Raw genomic sequence first — 18,818 nt, 5'->3', positions numbered from 1 at the left:
TTTAGCGTGAACTGCACTTGATCCTGCTTTAAAATAACTACACAATCTTAAATGACCGTCCATCCTGTTCGTATGTCAGTCTATCCGCGTAATGATCATCTTAGTCCTGAACCACGGACCAAAAAAAAAGAATTTAAGTCAGAGAAATAAAAATAAGGATGACAACTTGTTCAAGTAGCAAAGCTCAAAAAATTTGAATGGATATCGGGAAAACTTGAAATTCTAGGAATCGATCTAACAGCCCAAGTAACAGACAGATGGACAATACAATGTGTAGATTAGATGAGCATATATCATAGGAAGCTTCACTAAAAATTTCAGCTGTCTATCTTTAATAGGACTCGAGAAAACCATGTTTCCCCCATAGCGTTACGAACTTACGGACAGACAACGTGAATTATAGAGTAGCTTCGCTACTAAAAATAAACAGCAGTGTATCCAGTGGCGTGCACAACGATTGACCAAGGGGAGGTGTAATCATTAGGGGCTTAGAAATTGGGCAAAACAAAATAATTTCCTTATATTAATTTTAATAGGGGGGGTGGATGGTGTAGACACCCTCATACATCCCCCTACCGCAAGCCATTGCATAGCATCTAGGGTATCTCTATTTAAAGGGAAAGCGATAGCAATTAAATCTAAGTAAAAATAGACTAAAACCATCCCAGGTTGAAGCTTACCTAAAATGGAGAACTAAATTATTTTTACCAGAGCTGGATCTTTAAATCTTTTTAGTGGTGAGCCAGATCGGGGTGCGCCGAATTTCAGCCAATCACAGCGCGGCATTTCATAAAGTGCTGTGCTCTCATTGGTGGAAAGTTCGCTCACTCCGATTTAGCTCACCACTACAATGATTTAAAGTTCCAGCTCAGTAAAATTGTATTTTGATTATGTAGGAAAGTGGACCTCTTGGGGCGTATCCACCCCCCTGATAATAAAATAAAACCTTTTTGTTGTCTGTATTATATTACACCCCCTCTAAAGCTCACAACCCCCTCCATTTTCATAAATAGGGGGTGTTAAAATTTCCAGTCAGTCGTTATTGAAATCTTAAGGAGAACATACTTAACTGCTTTATATAAAAGGATAGAAATTAAAGAGTAGCTGCACTACTAAAAATCTATAAAAAAAACCTAAAAAGTTTAATATTTATTTAAAGATAATAATATATGAGTTTTATACATCAAATAATTATTTACAATAAACATATTTATATTTAATTATTTATTTATTAAAATTTTACGAAGATTATAACATTGATAATAATATATTTATTAAGTACACAAGTTTTGGGCGATTTTTCATATATCTAGATAAAGACCCCCTACTGGATTTATAAATTGAACTTTGTAAAAGAAATTAAGTAAGGAAATTATAGTTTTGTTAAGGAGTAAGGCTACTCTATAGCTTACTTTGTCCCTTTGTCCCTCCATAAGCTATTAAGAAAACGAAAATTCTCTAATATTGATAGACGGCTGAAATTTTTGTGAAGATTCTTGAACTTATTTTGTCAGTCAGTCAATAATGCGCTAGAGGACATTTTAGTTTTCATAGAGGAAATGTGATTTTATGTTGTAATTTTTTAAAAATTACTGTTAGTGTTGATTATTACTTATTCGTCTGTCCATCTATTAGTCTACTTGAAATGTGTACTCCGCATATATTGGATGATGTCCACCTTGTTTTACAATGCTTTGCTATCAACCTTAACTTTCAAAAAAATTTTTTCCAAACTTAAGTTTTTTTAACAGAATTCAAACTGGTATTCCAGAGAAGGGTGCAAGATGACAAAAATTTGAAATGAACAATTTTGAGGACTAGTTTTATGTATGTACATTTTGTATTGTTCCTCCAAATGTACATGTATATATGTAAAGTCCTTACTCTATAGGGCTTTAATTAAAGTATACGTCACAAGAAAATAACAAAATATAGAGCAAAATGATTAAATCTAAAGTGAATGTTAAAAAACTCAAAGAAAATGGGGAACTAGGTTTACAAAGCTGGTATAATACTCATAATGCACCGTTTTAATTAGCCCAAGCCTAGTTTTACTTATTTTATTCTTAAAATAAAGTAAAATGAAGTTTGTTTGTTTTTCTGTCTGTTTGTACCAAAAGATCTTGCTAACCGCTGAACCGATTGGGTTGTCCTTAACAAGGTAGCTTTCGGGAAGGTTTATAACTATTTTGGGGGAGGGTACCACAACCCCCCGAAGAAAAAAAATCAACCCTAGAAAACCCCAAACCCCCACAAAATTTTTTTTTACTTTTAAAAAAATCTTTTAAAAAATGGGTTTTGGGATTCAACTCCCCCCTCCTCAAGTGCCCCTAGAGGCGTAGCCGATAGTACATATAAATGTATTGCTTTTTGTTCAAAAGTTTAGCGGTGCATTTTGAGTAATTAAGTCTCCTGATATTCCTAGTTCCTTCGAGTGCTTAAAAGCTCCACTTAATATATTATTATTTTGCTAAAGACACATTTTTAAAATTAGTATACGCAATTTATATTTTGAAAAATTATTATATTCCCGAAATTTTTTCACTCAAGAATAGGAAAAACTTAATTTCAGTTAAACTTTATTTTGAATATGATTTTTAAAAGAAATTATTGATATTAGCTCCCTCTTGAAGCTAGAAGGAAGTTTTTAGCAAACTTGCAGTGCTTAATTTTTTAACCAACATAATTTGATCTACAGAGGGAATAATTTTGTTTATCAGCATTAGGAATGTATTTCAATTTATAGTCCATTGTCTTATCCCTTAAGATCCCAAATTCTATAAAATACTTAATTAAATTTCTGACAATTTGGAGAGAAATAGTTATTTATTGCATCGTATTATAGACAGCTTTTCGCGGACAGTAAAATGAAGAATTATAAGATTAATCCACTATTGTTAGCCTCGTGGAGCCGAAGGACCAGGCTAACAAAACTGGTTTTAATTTGTGATTCTTATTCTAATATTCGTGGAAAATTGTCTGTATTACGATAGTTTTACGATAGATTTACCGGTTATTATCCAGCAGTTTATAATCTTTTTTCATATTAGAAAATATTTTTATTAGTTTGTTTGTCTCTCTACAAGTGTCTGTATCCCTCATTGGCGCGTCTTGACGGGTTGTTGTTACTAAATCTACCAGTTTCCAAATAGTCCAATAGCGGGGCCCCACCGGATTCTACGCCAAACTGGTAATCTGCTCGGGTTGCCTGAACAAAAATATTCAATAAAATATGTTTATCAATGGGGATGTATTTCAATTTATCGTCCATTGTCTTATCCCTTAAGATCCTTCGTTTATAAGCTGCTAACATGCATATCTTACCCAGGACATTTGACTTTAAATATAAGTAGTACCCAAAAATTTATAAACATTTTCTCTAATAAGTTTGCTCAAAATTTTGGGTACTTTTATTAAATTTTGATTGGTTGGTTTCAGAAATATTTGTAATCTACAGAAGGGCTAATTTTGTTTACCACCGTCAGCCCTGGAAACATTGTAACTCGTCAATTCTAACAAAATCTTTTTTTTCTGTAAGGTTGCGTGATTTTAAATAATGATTTATCAAATATGTACAAAGTTTACAAATCTTGTTTTATTTTATTAAAATGAATAAAATCTACCTATAATATTAAAAAGAAGTAAAAAGAGAAGAAAAAATTGTAATTCATGTTTAATGTGTTTATTTACACTTAGAATTGTAAAGGAATTAAGAAAATAAATAAATATTGGATGAAAAAATAATGCAACCATTGACGTCAAAAATACATTTAGGAAGCGCAGCTACTCTGTAATTAGAATAGGTCTCTACATTTCTCCGTCCCAAAATGTTAAATATAATTTGGATATAAGTTAGCGAATCTTCACAAATAAAATCAGCTGACTTAATTAAGAGCCGAGAAAATCATGTTTAGAATATGCTATACAAACATACAGACAATTATATAAATACGGACGGACATTTTGAACTATAGGGTAGCTACGTTATTATAGAAGAAAAATGAATGAAATTCTAGAGTGAATATACTCCAAAAAATACCCATTTAATACACACTTAAGTGTTAAAAGTGTTTACACAGAGATTGCATTCAAAATAAAAATATTTACACTTTACAGTATATAATTCAATTCTAAGCACTTTCCTTTTTTCCTTGCTCATAATAACCCCCTTTTCCACCTTGAAACACTCGAACCTCTAGGAGTATATTAGAGAAAATAGTAAATAGTTCAAAAAACTTCACTGTAAAGAAGAAACTTATCGGTCTACTGGTTAGCAAGATCCTTTGCTACAGTAAAACACACACAGATAAACAGATTAGCATCCTGTTACTTTTATTTAAGGATTCGTGGCAGAGCCTTTTAAGTGGCGTTTCGTCGTATTTTTAGAGTAGCTTTTGAGTAGGTAAGGCAATTGCCCCGCAGGGTAAGAGCCTCCCACAGGGCCTAGAAATAGGACAAAAGCTTCTGTAAAAATACGATGAAACGACCATTAAGAGGCGTTGCCACGAAAAGGACTATACCCGAAAAATCTTACCATTTGATCGTTTCATCATCCACAAATCTTCCCCCATTGGTTGTCTTATATTCTAAATAAATTTTCAATTAAAACATAAATGACAACTTTCATAAGTAGCAAAGTACCATGGATGGGGTACGGACAAGTAGATTTAAAAATCACGAAACTTTGCTCACGTTTTTTTTTATATTTTTAAATATTTATATTTTTGAGCACGACTGACACACTCATGGACAAAGTAAATTACACACTGGATGTTTATTTGTATAGGAAATCTGATCAAGTCAGCCATCTATATTGAAAAGCAGCTGAGATAATCACATTTCCCCCATAGCCTTATAGTCTGATGAACAGACATACAAAATGAATAAAAAATTAGCTTCCTTACTTATAATTAGATCATGAAAAATGTTGCAGGAATCAGTTATTTCCGAAAATTGCGAATTTATATAGAATAAATATAGAGTCTAAATCTAAATGAGCTAATACAAAAGCAGTAAAACCAATCCGACTAAGTTAAGGTCAGAAAGTATACACATTTGGCATTTTTTTCTATCTAATCCAGATATAACAAATTTGCTATAAAAAAGTTGTATTTCTTATCAGCAACCAATCATATTATCCAAATTTTAGTTGCCTGTATGACTGGAATGAATCATATGTGACTAAATTGCTGACCATCTATTTTAGTAAATCTATTACCTTTCCGTGGCCGGATCTGAGGTTATTGAGATAATCTGGGAGAGGGCGCATACTCCAGGACTTGGGGCTCTCACACTGCACTTGGTGGATCAAGGTTTCTCCCATTCTAAAATAGATAGATTGATTGATGAAATCAAAGAAACTTTTTTTTTGGAAGGAAAGGGGGGTTCTTTTATTGCTATTCACTGTTAGGGAAACTTCCATGGTTTCAAACATTATGGCAGTCCTTTCAAAGTTAGAGAGATAAATATGAAGCATTTGGATATATAGATTAAAAGGGAGACATCTAACTAAAAACAGTGTTTTATATTCTATTTTATGAATGAATAACACTCAGCTCTAGTCTGCCAAGATTAGCATCATTAAAAAAATCCTTTAATTCCCTATGCCTACATAAATATATCATTATATTATTAAAAGCACTTTTCTTTCATTCGAATAAGTCATTAAAGATATATATAGCTTCAGATAACAAGTTCTTCATTGAACAAAGAGATTTCTGGCAGCAAACCAACTAATGAAAATAATTACCTAATAGTGTCTGAATGTTGTGGATAAAACACTAAGACTAATAACAATCTAAAACTTACTACTTGCTTTTGCTAAAATGTTATTGGTCCACGTTTGTAACATATGCTTTATTGACCAATGAGATATCTGGCGGCAAATCAACAAATGAAAATAATTACCTAATAGTGTCTGAATGTTGTGGATGAAACACTAAGACTAATAATAATCTAAAACTTACTACTTGCTTTTGCTAAAATGTTATTGGTCCACATTTGTAACATATGCTTCATTAACCAATGAGATTTCTAGCGGCAAACCAACTAATGAAAGTAATTACCTAATAGTGTCTGAATGTTGGGGAGAAACACTAGGGCAGGCCATACCAGTAGGACACAAACACTTGGGATTAACAATGTACTTATCAGGTCTCTCTGTTATATCTTTGCACACAGATGTTCTGTTACAAGTTGGCAACTAGAAAAACAATTTGATGAAAATCATGTTAGATAGATGAAATAATATTCAGATTGTCGGTTATATTGTATATGAAAATATCAGGCTATTCAAATTACAGAAAACGTATATCATTTTGAAAAAGTTCTTTTTAAAAAATTAGTTAAAAGTACTTACAGGCATACAAAAATAGCTCAGCTTCAAAATCTCAAACACCCCTTCATACTAAAAAGAAATAAATATTATAAAGGACCACAATGTCTATAATAGCACATCAACAAATTTTAAATAAGTAAATTGTTAAAGAATACTATGTAGAGTATAATAAACCTATTGATGTCCATTTTTGGAAGGTGTGGTAACTTAATCAGCTTATTTGCAATTATGACATTACTGAAAGATTCAAAATTAAATTTCAAGCAAGTTTTACTTTCAACAATACTTAAATTAGTCAATGAACAAAACATTTATAGGTAACAGAAGTTGTTCGGTGTGCCACATTAATGAGTAGATATGCTTCTTAAACTTTAATGAATGAAGACTAAGTTTGCATATTCTAAGAAATGTTCAAATAAAACTTGGTTATAAAGATTTTCTTTGTAAAAAATTTACATAATTGTTCAAATTAAAGCAAGAATTTGACTAACTAAACTAAAATATTATCAAACAAGGTACAAAATTTAGTCCATTGCATCTAAAAAAACGTAATAATGGGTTCAATTGTTTAACTAAGCTCCTCTATCATAATCATTATGAAAAATTCTATATTACTCAACATGCTGTGATAATGGATATAGTGTGTTTGGATATTGTTAGAGGTTCTCATATACCCTGCTAAAATATTTCTTCGAGCTAACTAATATAAAGATAACCCCATTGAACCAACCACCCTTTTGACATTATCACATCCCCTCCTCTGACTATGAGGGAACCTATTAACCAATATCTGAGGACTAAATTTGCAACTTAAATTATCAACAATATTCCCTTATCATAATATAATATCCATATATCCTATTTCCATTGTTGTGATCGTAATCAATAAAGAAATTCCTTGTGCATACCTGGGAATCAAATAATGTATTTTGATAAGAGCTACCAAAAGGACATCGACAATGGATTTCATCCCTAAAAAAAAAAAAAATGTTACAATTTTAGAAAAATAGGTGGCTTTACTAATATAGCTAGGTCATTTTGCTTAAATGGATCAATTTTAACCAATGAAACTAAGTTACAATGCCGCAGAAAATGTAACATTTGTGTACAAACACTACATACAACCTAGCAAACAACTAAAATGTAACCATGGAACCGATATGTTCATCCATTATTATGTAGCTTCTCATAGGTCCTTGGAAGGTTTATGACTATATTTAGGGAAGAAATTACCACCCTCAAACGATAAATTGCCTCTTAAACCCCCTACCCCCCCCCCAAAAAAAAAACAAAACTTATTGGTCTCTAAATATTGATTCTATTTTTGTAATGTCGTCGTTGATTTATATATGGGAATTATGCCACGTACATTGTTTTGCATTGATAATCTTACAAAAACCAGTCTTCATGAATATAAGGTTAAAATAAATACTTATAATACTATACGGACAAAAAGTACGTCAATAGGATAATACAAAGCAATTATTAATTATTTCTGTAATAAGGACAAATTTGTCCATAAGAAGCGAAGTAATAACAAACTTCTCAAATTCAAGATAAAATGTGGACACTTCCAAAAAGCATAAATAACAAGAAGGATACCTCAAATGATTTTTCATTTATTGTCAATAAATCAATATATATGACAAATTTCTTTTATAAATTTTCAAAATGCGACATTCAACCAGAATAATTTTATTTATATAGTTATAGAAAAACTGGGCTGCTATATATAGATAAATATTAATATTTTCTTATGTAAAGGGATTAATAAGATTAAGTAAATAGAAAACTATGATATTCGATTGGTTCTAATATTCTAAGCAATTATTGTATTTCTTAAGTAATTAGACTACGGACTTAAAATTGAAATAAACCCACAAGTATTAAAAATATAACATTTTTGTAGATTAAAATGATTTGTGTAAAAGTTTTGACACTTTTAGTTTGAACAAACGAATCAAGATTTAAAAATAATAACTGAAAATTTTAAGCCAACAAATTTTTGTCAATAATATTTTTGGACCTCAAACTCTCCTTTCATAAGTGATTTAAAAAATGTAAAGACATAAGACATAAAGGGATAAGACAATGGCCGATAAATTAATGTACATCCCATTCCCCAATCATGATACACAAAGTTTTCCATTCTCTAGATTTAAAGTATTGGTTGAAACGTTTGAACTCAACTTCATGAACCAACCATTTAAAATTCATTGAAGTTCCCAAAGATTTTAAGCAATAACAAAACGTTTTTTAAAACTTTGGAGACTCTGACTAGTGAAATAAACAGCCCATTGTCTCACTCTGATTTTCATCCCCTTTAGAGAATTTCATTGGAAAACTTACTTTAAAGAGACTTGTTTGTCGCCATGAAACTTTTGTGTAGTTGTGTAGGCAACTTGTTCTCCACTTGTACATTCAGGTACCACAGGGGCTTTCCCACAGTACTAAATATATCATGCTTATATAAAAGTAACAGGATGTTTGTGTGTCTGTCTGTTTGTAATGAAGGATCTCTGTAACCACGGAACCGATATGTTTAGAAATTATTATGTAGCTTCTCATATGTCCTGGGGAGGTTTATGACTATATTTGGGGAGGGAACTACCATCCTCAAACGATAAATTGCTTTTTATACCCCTCCCCCTCTAACTTATTGGCCTCTAGGGGAGTAGTTCGAAAGAATAGAGGCACTAGGATTATCAAGAGACTGATAACCTCAAAATGCATAAATAATTTTTTTACATTAAAACATCAACTAATACTATTGCAAATAAAGAATTTTTAGACTACTTTGTGATGTAATTTTCAGAAATAATGTCTGTCTGTCTGTTTGGTTGTTACCTTATACTGATCTGCCTGTGCCTGTGACAGTGACTGTCCATCAAACTGATCCCAGCGCATGGGGCACTCCAGTCCTCCTCCACACTCACAATACTGCAGCTTTGTCAGGCCCTAGATAGATAGATAGATAGATAGACATATACAAACATATATCGATAGATTTCATGTTTTTTTTTATAAATTACATAGTTGAATAAATCATTATTTTATAATCTATAATTTATTGGAAAATGATTCAAATTATTTTTACATGCACTTTCAGATTGTAAAATTGTAAAAGCAGAAAATTACTATTTCTTTTTTTAAATAAAGTAGGAAGGTTTTGTATTTGTCGGCTAAGAACTTTATTTTTGGGGAGCTGCAAGGAGATGACGAAGCCCAATCTTTTCTTCTCCCCTTTCTCCTTTTCTTTTTCCTTTACATGACGTCATATAGGAATCGTCTTTCTTACAGTGGGACAGATTGGGCTTCGTCCAAAGAGATGAGTAGCATTTTCCCTAAAAGTGTCTAATCGAGCACATAACACCCCCCTCTCCTTATTTTAAAATAAATTTAGTTTTTCGTATGCTTGTTTATTACTTTAGTTTAGGTTAAGTTATATTCGATACTGGGTAGCCCTGCAGGGTTAGCACACAACAGGTATAGGCCCTGCAGGTTGGAGAAAAAGATAACTATCAAGGGGGGGGGGGGGATTAATGATAGTTAGGCACTTTGTGGGAAAGCACAACATGCGTTTTATAATTGTACTTTGATATAAAAATATTATATTATCATGTAATCTCAAATACAAATATCTTGAGAAAATTACATTCCTCTTTGCACAATCTTTACTATATTTATTCAATTTTGTTAAAAGATGACCTTTTACATAAGTATGGTTGTACGTAAGCACTTAGGTGACAGGGGGAAATAATTTTCCAGGAATAAGGTATAACCAACAAGCGAAATAAATCTAAGATAATATTTGGGGGGCAAATGGAGAGGTTTACGATGTGTTGCCCCCCAACGACATCTGAAAAACACGTATACGTTTCGTGGTTTTTTCCCCGAATTAATTACGGTATTGGTATAAGCTGATAATTTTCTAGGAGTGATTTTATTTTGGAAGGGTGGGATCACTTACTATAAATAGTCAAGTCCTTCCCAAGAGTAGGCTTCACTGTAAAGGAGTTAGAAAAACCATATTTATTCAGTGGTTAGCGAGATCATTACATACAAACAGACAGACAATATTTGTTTCTTTTTACTTAATATTGAGTTATTGATTCAAAGTCAGATTACATCTGAACTTTTATGACTGATTGGTATATTATTGGTTTCTTTTTTGAGCTCAGGTTTTCTAATTCTTTTTAACCTTATGTAAAGTAACAGGAAGTTTGTCTGACTACGTGTGTGAGGCCAAGTATTTCGCTAATTGCTAATGATATGGTTCTCCTTTAATATGACATGAAAGTATTATTTAAGTCAAAATTAAGGAACCTTAGGACAAATGTACACCAATCAAAGGGTTGGCTGGCGAAAATACATGAATTAACCAATAATTCGCATACCTTATTATTTGCTTGTAGAACTCCGCATTGAGAATAGATAGATAGATAGATATTCTCAGATCTAATAGATTCATAGATATACGCAGATAGAATAGATAGATATCCACAGATATAGTAGATAGATAGATATTCTCAGATCTAATAGATTGATAGATATACGCAGATAGAATAGATAGATATCCACTGATATATAATAGATAGATAGATATCCTCAGATATTATAGATAGATAGATATCCTCAGATATTATAGATAGATAGATATTCACAGATATTATAGATAGATAGATATCCACAGATATAGTAGATAGATAGATATACTCAGATCTAATAGATTAATAGATATACGCAGATAGAATAGATAGATATCCACTGATATATAATAGATAGATAGATATCCTCAGATATTATAGATAGATAGATATCCACTGATATATAATAGATAGATAGATATCCTCAGATATTATAGATAGATAGATATCCTCAGATATTATAGATAGAGAGATATCCACGGATATAGTAGATAGATAGATATCCAAAGATCGAATAGATAGATAGATATCCTCTGATATATTAGATAGATAGAAACTTAGAATATATAGATGGATATCCACAGATATAATAGATAGATATCCACAGGTAGAATAGATAGATATATATCCACTGATATAATAGATAGATAAATATCCAAAAATAGAATAGATAGATAGATATCCTCTGATATATTGATAGATAGATATCCAACGTTAGAATAGAATAGAGAATAGAATAGATTGATAAATAGATATCCAATAGATAGATACCTTATCATTTGCTTGTAGGAATCCGCAGATAGAATTTCCGATACACCGAGGAAGCTCCTAGAAAATAACAATGTTATCTCTTCTTAAATCTGGGGGCATGGAAAGTATCATATTTGACGTCTTAAAAATACGCTAAATCCATCTCTTTTTTTTAAGGTTTCCTTTCCTACTTCTCCTCTCATCCTTTTTTTTTGACGTATTTTTATGACGTCACACATCACACTTTCCGTATCAAATCTTAGTGGAAATTCATTCAAATTATCTATTTGAGCACTAAAGGGATTTAACATGAGAGGAAATATTCTCTCCCATTTGCACAATAATCATTACATAACAAAATTATTTCTTTTTTCGTTCACCATTTTACAAGCCTTTATATTATAAAGATCTATATAATAAATGTTACTTCTATAATGCCAATTTTCTCAATATAATATAAAAAAATATCAAACACTCTCCTTAAGTCAAACTGCATATTATGACACTTAAAAAATTTCAGTATTGCTAAATATCGGTTCCTACCCAACAAAAATTGTTCAGATTTGGAGACATAATTGTTGTTTTATGACAAAAAAAAGGGATAGTACAATTAATTTTTAACAGGAAATGTTAATAATTATTACATTTTTATTAGATACACCCTTTTTGTTTATCAGGATTTATTTATATTTAAATAGTTTTTTTTCGCATTGTAATAGGTTTCTGCGGATATTAAAATGAAAAATTATTTAATCTTTATTTTGCTGTTTGTGTAAAATTGTCTGTTATACAATGCTATACATGATTTCCAGTAAGGCTGACAACCGGTTCTAATCCAGCGGATATTAATCGGTTTCCAAACCAAACTGGGACAATGTACAATATAAGACGTATGGAAACATTTTGGTTTCAGAGTAGCAGTGCTACAATTACCTCTTTTCTCCTGACAAAGCTTGGAATAATATCGTTGGAATCAAAGCCCTGAGCAAACCCAATATCTGCAAGTTCTAAAAAAAAGAAAACTATTGTCACAAAAATACTGACAGACGGGAAGCACTGAGTTAAGTAGTTGCTTTCAGTAAGAAAGGGGCACAATGTCCCCAAAGTCTTGAAATGATGTTTTCCTTTTCCTTAGCCTAAAAACTTTGGGGGACTTTTATTAAACTTGCTCATTAAGTTAAGCGTTTAAACGTTTTAACCACTAATTCGAATCTACTTAAAAGGTGTGATTTTGTGTAACATTGGGAACTTACATCAATTAATCGTTCATTTTCTTATCCCTTTAAATCACTGAGTTACTGTAAATGTCGGCTTTTCTATCAGATATTGTAATATGTTTAAAACTCAAAACATATTAATGTTATTTAGAAGTTATTTCAACCATCATCCAACAGACAACCAACACCCTGAGAGTTTAACTGTAATCTGGAAGTCCTATATGTGCACCTGTTAACTAGCCAAAGCATTCATCTTAATCTTAATACTAGCCCCTGCTATAACGAGGAATAGCTTTTTTTTATTTTTTGGTTATGACGTAGGTAGCAAGGAGATTCGAACTTATAACCAAATTAATTGCGCAAATTTTGTAGATTTAGAATCTGACAAAAACTATGGGATTATAGATGAGAAGACAATGGACGCTAAATTACCGCTTTGTTAGATTATAATTATCGGTGAAAAAGTTTGGACACCTAAAGTTTGTGTAATTCCATCAGGTCATCAAAGTTTCAAAGCCAAAAATGAGATGCATGTAAAAAACTTTGGGTACCAGTGTAATTTAATATCCAATGTTCCAAGTCCAGTTTTGTGGGCCCCGATGAGTCTAAGGCCCGTGTTAACAATACATAAAATAAATTTTATAATTTTCAGTTTTTGCAATTTTCATAGTAAATATTCTAAAATACTATAAATGATATTTCAGTATGGCCCAAAACCTGTTTTAATCAATCAGATTCGTGGTCATAATAGAAAAAGTCTTACCTACAGAAAATAGTGCAGAAAAGAATAACAATTTTAACATCTAGACCTTTTTAATCTCTGAAAAATAAAGATTTAAAGATTATGTCATTTAAACCGAACTTAGTTATCAAAACATCATATCTATAAAATTTATATCCATTTTTAAGTATATTTGTGAGAAAAAAAATTATAAATGTTCTTTTAAAGGCCTTAAATTATTATCCTATTACATTAAGAAGTAAGGCTGCTTTGTCTATAGCTTAAGATCTCAACAGCTACTCAACAGATGAGTTCTCCAGTTAGAGAAGCTTTATGTAGGTCCCAGTATAGTTTTAAGCTATTTTATTTTTAGATTACGGTTTTAGTATGGTTTAAGGCTATTTTTATGCCCACAAGGTTCTAGGGGCACATCTTATTAAACTAAAAATTCACCATAAATAATTTGTGCTTTTTGATTCACATAAATTTAATCTTCTAAAATGTATCAATATTAATGTTTAAGAGAGAAGTTGAATGGGAATGTGTACACCCGTTGATGGTTACCAAAATATTGATGGAATTATGGATTAGTCCCATCTTATATTGAAGTGTAGGGGGGTGACCTCCGTTTCTTCTTCCGTTATTACTCTCAATATTATCCACGGAGTTTCTGGGCTGAGCGAGCGTTTCTCGCGGAAGATTTTTTTGGTGCTTGCCTACATGTGAAGACCGGAGCACCGGAACCCCCCCCCCCCCGCTTAATTTCGACAAAAAATCAAAAATAAGAGGGGGTAGTTTTTACCCCCCCCCCCTTAATTTTGAACAAAAAGCGAAAATAAGGCGGGGGGGGGGTAGTTTTTAACCCCCTCACCCTTAATTATGAAGAAAATCAAAAATAAGGGGGGGCCCGAGGTGGTTTTTTCACTATACAAAACGCCAGAAAGTTGTTTTTCATTGGTGTGTGTATGCCCGTCTGTACGCACAACTTTGTAGATTTATATTTATGATCGTAAATTTAGGTGTGTTAGAATCGCTTTAAAAGCTTGTAACTCCTATTATATAAAGTCCTTTTTAAAGGATTCAAAATGCAAAGACATATTTTTTAACTCTTATTTTATACATCTTAATTGGAACTGATGATCTATTCAATGGTGAAACAATTGTCTTCCATTAATAAAATGTTAAAAAATAACTTGTGTTTAAATATATATATCTATAATACAAAGTAGAACGATGTCTGTCTGTTTGTTTGTCTGTCTGTCTGTTTGTTGGTAGCGAAGGATCTCGCTAACCGCTGAACCGATCGGGTTCTCCTTTACAGGGTTGCTTCTCATAGGTCCTGGTAAGGTTTATAACTATTTTCTTGGGGAATGGGACACCCCCAACCCCCCTAAAAAATGAAAAATACCCCTCCAAAATTTTTTTTTCTTTTTAAAACTAAAATCAAAATAGTGGGGTGGACTACCCCCTCCCCCCCTAAAAAAATCCCCCCCCCCCCAAACAAATTTTTTTTTACATTCTTATTTTGAATCTAAAATACGAAAATTTGGTTTTATCAAACCTCTTGGGGCCCAAGCCCCTAGAGGCAAGGGGCGAATCCGCTAGTATCATATAAGGTAGTAGGCTTTTTTGTCTGTAGTGAAGGATCTCGATAACTACTGAACCGATATGGTTCTCAATTACATTGAAGCTTCTAATTGGTCCTGAGATGGTCTTAGGCTATATTTTGTTATAAATAAGTCTTGTATGATTTTAGGCTATTTTTCTACTTATCAGTGCATATAGAATGGCCTAAAACTATCACAGGAGCAAATTTAAGTACTTAAATGGATTATTCAATCAGTTCAGTTGATATTGAGATCTTTAGTTTTTTTTCAAAGACCTTTTTTTCAAAGATTTATGGATTAAAGGGTTCCATTGGAATTCAGCCCACACGGGATTCAACCCACGGAATTCAGCCCAGCGGGATTCAACCCAACGGTATTCAGCCCACACGGGATTCAACCCACGGTATTCAGCCCACACGGGATTCAACCCACGGTATTCAGTCCATACGGGACTCAACCCTCGGAATTCAGTCCATACGGGACTCAACCCACGGAATTCAGTCCATACGGGACTCAACCCACGGAATTCAGTCCATACGGAACTCAACCCACGGAATTCAGTCCACACGGGATTCAACCCATTATATATGTAAAATTACGAGTTTGAAAAAAAATATTTTTTTTAAAACTTGAGAACAAAATTTTTAGAAAATTTTTTTTAAAGTTTTAAAAAAAGTTTATGTAAATTTTTTATTGTAGAAATTATTTTATAAAATATGCTTTATAAAAAATTTGAGAAAAAAGATTTATTTTCTAAAATTTTGTTTCTCAAATTTGAAAAAAAATATTTGTTTTTAAAACTGAGAATTTTATATATATATTGGGTTGAATTCCGTGTGGACTGAATTCTCAGTTTTAAAAACAAATATTTTTTTTTCAAATTTGAGAAAAAAATTTTTAGAAAATAATTCCTTTTTTCTAAAATTTTTTATAAAGCATATTTTATAAAATAGTTTCTACAGTAAAAAAAAATTACATAAACTTTTTTCAAAACTTTTTTTTTTAATTTTCTAAAAATTTAGTTCTCAAATTAAAAAAAAAAATATTTTTGAAAACTGGCAATTTTAGATATATAATGGGTTGAATCCCGTGTGGACTGAATTCCATGGGTTGAGTCCCGTATGGACTGAATTCCGTGGGTTGAGTCCCGTATGGACTGAATTCCGTGGGTTGAGTCCCGTATGGACTGAATTCCGTGGGTTGAGTCCCGTATGGACTGAATTCCGTGTGGGCTGAATACCGTGGGTTGAATCCCGTGTGGGCTGAATACCGTTGGGTTGAATCCCGCTGGGCTGAATTCCGTGGGTTGAATCCCGTGTGGACTGAATTCCAATGGAACCGGGCATTTTTTTACAACCTTTGAATTAGTAAATCTTCGAAAAAAAGGCCTTTAGAAAAACCGCTTTTTAGGGCATAATTTGTTGAAATAACCATTTTTAGTAGCGAAGCTACTCTATAATTCACAATGTCCGTCCGTCTGTCCTTAGTTTATGAATTGGGGGAAACGTGAATTTCTCGGCTCCTATTCAAGATAGACAGCTGAAATTATTAGTGAAGATTCCCACTATATATGCCCATCTAATATATACATTGTTTTGTCCGTCTGTTTGTTATTTGGGGTGCTAGATCGATTCCTAGATTTTTATGTTTTCGTGATTTTCTCAACTTCTTTTCAAGATAAAGGGCTGAAGTTTTCAGGGATTAATTAATTTTATATTCTACATATTTTCACTAAGTTTTAATAATATATTTTTATTAATTGGGGTGCAAGATCGATTCCTAGATTTTTTAGGTTTTCATGGTTTTCTCAATTCCTATTCAATGTTGACGGTTGAAATTATCAGGGATTGAGTATGCTCATGTTCTACATATTTCCATCAAGTCTCATTAAGATTTGTCTATTAAATGCGGTGCTAGATCGATTCCTAGATTTTAAGTTTTCATGATTATAAGGTTGCGTGATTTTAAAGGTGTGATGATTTCCTTATTTTGCCAGCCAATATTAATATTTATTATATGACACTGCTTTATAGTATTTTTTTCCTGATATACAATCATAATTTTTGAGCTTCGCTACTTATGGATGTTGTCATCCATGTTAAATATTTGAAACATAAATGTCCCAAAATAGGTTTTCCAAATATACAAAGGATTTTAAATAATTATTTTATTTTCTATGCATAATTAAGTTTTTAAAAAAATCATTTATCTTGAATGACCCTGTAGAATAAGTGGATATATTGACAGTGGACTATTTGTTATTTTTTGATAATATAGACCTTCTTTATTTATCAGTAAGTTCATCTAAGAGGAGAGGAAGGGATAGGTTAAAGGAGGTGAATACAGTTATTGTTTTTTAAATATAACTTAGAATTTATGCATTTCTGGTGCTACATCCAAGTAGTCATATATCCATTAATATAAATTAATGCATGTAAATTCTTGAATAGAAGAAAGGAACATATTACACAGTGGTCCTCAAGGCGAAAGAAGTTTGACAAAACCCACCAGAAAAACGGACTACATGGCCATTAAATATACCCATTGGGGGGCAAGGAACTGTTTTTCTTAAAATCATAGCTGTTCCTTCTTGGGATTTATTCCATTTTAAAGATAATAGACTGAATTTCTTATAATATTAAGGTTGTTTGTCACTTTTTTTGTTGCTATGGTTTTAGAATAGGAAAAATCCATTTATACCCTGAAAATCTGGCTAAGGTAGATTACAAAAATTAGTGACCCAAAATTTTAACCTCTGTGGCGGAAAAGTTAGAGCACCTCAAAGTTTTTTTAACCATGCCCTGGTGTATTGGACCCTGAGGGCCTCCCAGAGGAGTTAGTAGAAATCTAAAAGTACCTATAGAACCACAATGGCAGGCTCTAACTATGATTTAAAGTTGCCGGAGACGATGGCGGGCCTTCTTCCGGCCTTTAAGTGGCGGCAAAGTTAGTGCATCCCAAAAATGGTCATTTTTTGACGTGTTTTTTGCAAGCAGCGTGGCGTGTGTTTGGGGCACAGCCACGTGTATTCCAACTTTTTTGTAGGCCATCCCAAGCCGTTTCAGCAGGTGTGCAGCTGGAGGCGGTCGGCCTGGCGGTTTGGCCGACAGCGGCCGTCAAAGGTCACAAAAATCATCAAAAATCGCCATTTTTGCGGGAAAATTGGGAAAAAAATTGTGCAAAATAGCAAAGATGGGCAATGGCCCAGTGTATCCAGGGATATGTGTCCTAGACTGGTTGGCCGCACGGTCTGGCTGCACCAGCCTGCTGAAAATCCGCAAAAACGGCGATTTTTGATGATTTTTGTGACCTTTGATGGCCGCTGTCGGCCAAACGGCCGGGCCGACCGTCTCCGGCTGCACACCTGCTGAATTGGCTTGGGATGGCCTACAAAAAAGTTGGAATACACATGGCTGTGCCCCAAACACACGCCGCGCTGCCTGCAAAAAACTTGTCAAAAAATGACCATTTTTGGGATGCACTAACTTTGCCGCCACTTAAAGGCCGGAAGGAGGCCGGCCATTGTCTCCGGCAACTTTAAATCATAGTTAGAGCTTGCCATTGTGGTTCTATAGGTACTTTTATATTTCTACTAACTCCTCTGGGAGGGCCTCAGGGTCCAATACACCAGAGCATGGTTAAAAAAACTTTGAGGTGCTCTAACTTTTCCGCCACAGAGGGTAAAATTTTGGGTCACTAATTTTTGTAATCTACCTGAGCCAGATTTTAAGGGTATAAAAGGATTTTTCCTATTCTGAA

General features: G+C 32.7%; 1 protein-coding gene across 1 annotated transcript; it reads right to left on the bottom strand.

Moving 5' to 3' along the window:
* Window positions 1–1,209: 1,209 nt before the first annotated feature.
* Window positions 1,210–13,553, bottom strand: LOC145304172 (U-scoloptoxin(11)-Sm5a-like). The gene is made up of 11 exons (XM_080145940.1): window positions 13,495–13,553; window positions 12,448–12,521; window positions 11,536–11,592; window positions 9,185–9,295; window positions 8,687–8,787; window positions 7,246–7,309; window positions 6,359–6,406; window positions 6,066–6,202; window positions 5,219–5,324; window positions 4,535–4,586; window positions 1,210–3,208 (listed from the first exon to the last, which is right to left on the bottom strand). The coding sequence occupies exons 1-11, from the start codon at window positions 13,532–13,534 to the stop codon at window positions 3,135–3,137; spliced, it is 864 nt and encodes a 287-aa protein (XP_080002066.1). The 5' UTR covers window positions 13,535–13,553; the 3' UTR covers window positions 1,210–3,134.
* Between the last annotated feature and the right edge of the window lie 5,265 nt (window positions 13,554–18,818).

Source organism: Acartia tonsa, chromosome 13 (assembly GCF_053477335.1).
Source record: "Acartia tonsa isolate MP-2025a chromosome 13, ASM5347733v1, whole genome shotgun sequence".
Lineage (NCBI taxonomy): Eukaryota > Metazoa > Arthropoda > Copepoda > Calanoida > Acartiidae > Acartia > Acartia tonsa.
Note: the sequence above shows the minus strand (reverse complement) of the source record. Positions and strands in the feature narration are given on the sequence as shown.

Coding starts and splice junctions, on each gene's coding strand:
- LOC145304172 (XM_080145940.1), bottom strand. CDS start 13,534: ATGTTAAAATTGTTATTCTTTTCTGCACTATTTTCTGTAG. Junction 12,522..13,494: donor TTCTGCACTATTTTCTGTAG/GTAAGACTTTTT, acceptor TCTTTTTTTTAG/AACTTGCAGATATTGGGTTT. Junction 4,587..5,218: donor TCAGATCCGGCCACGGAAAG/GTAATAGATTTA, acceptor AAATTTATTTAG/AATATAAGACAACCAATGGG.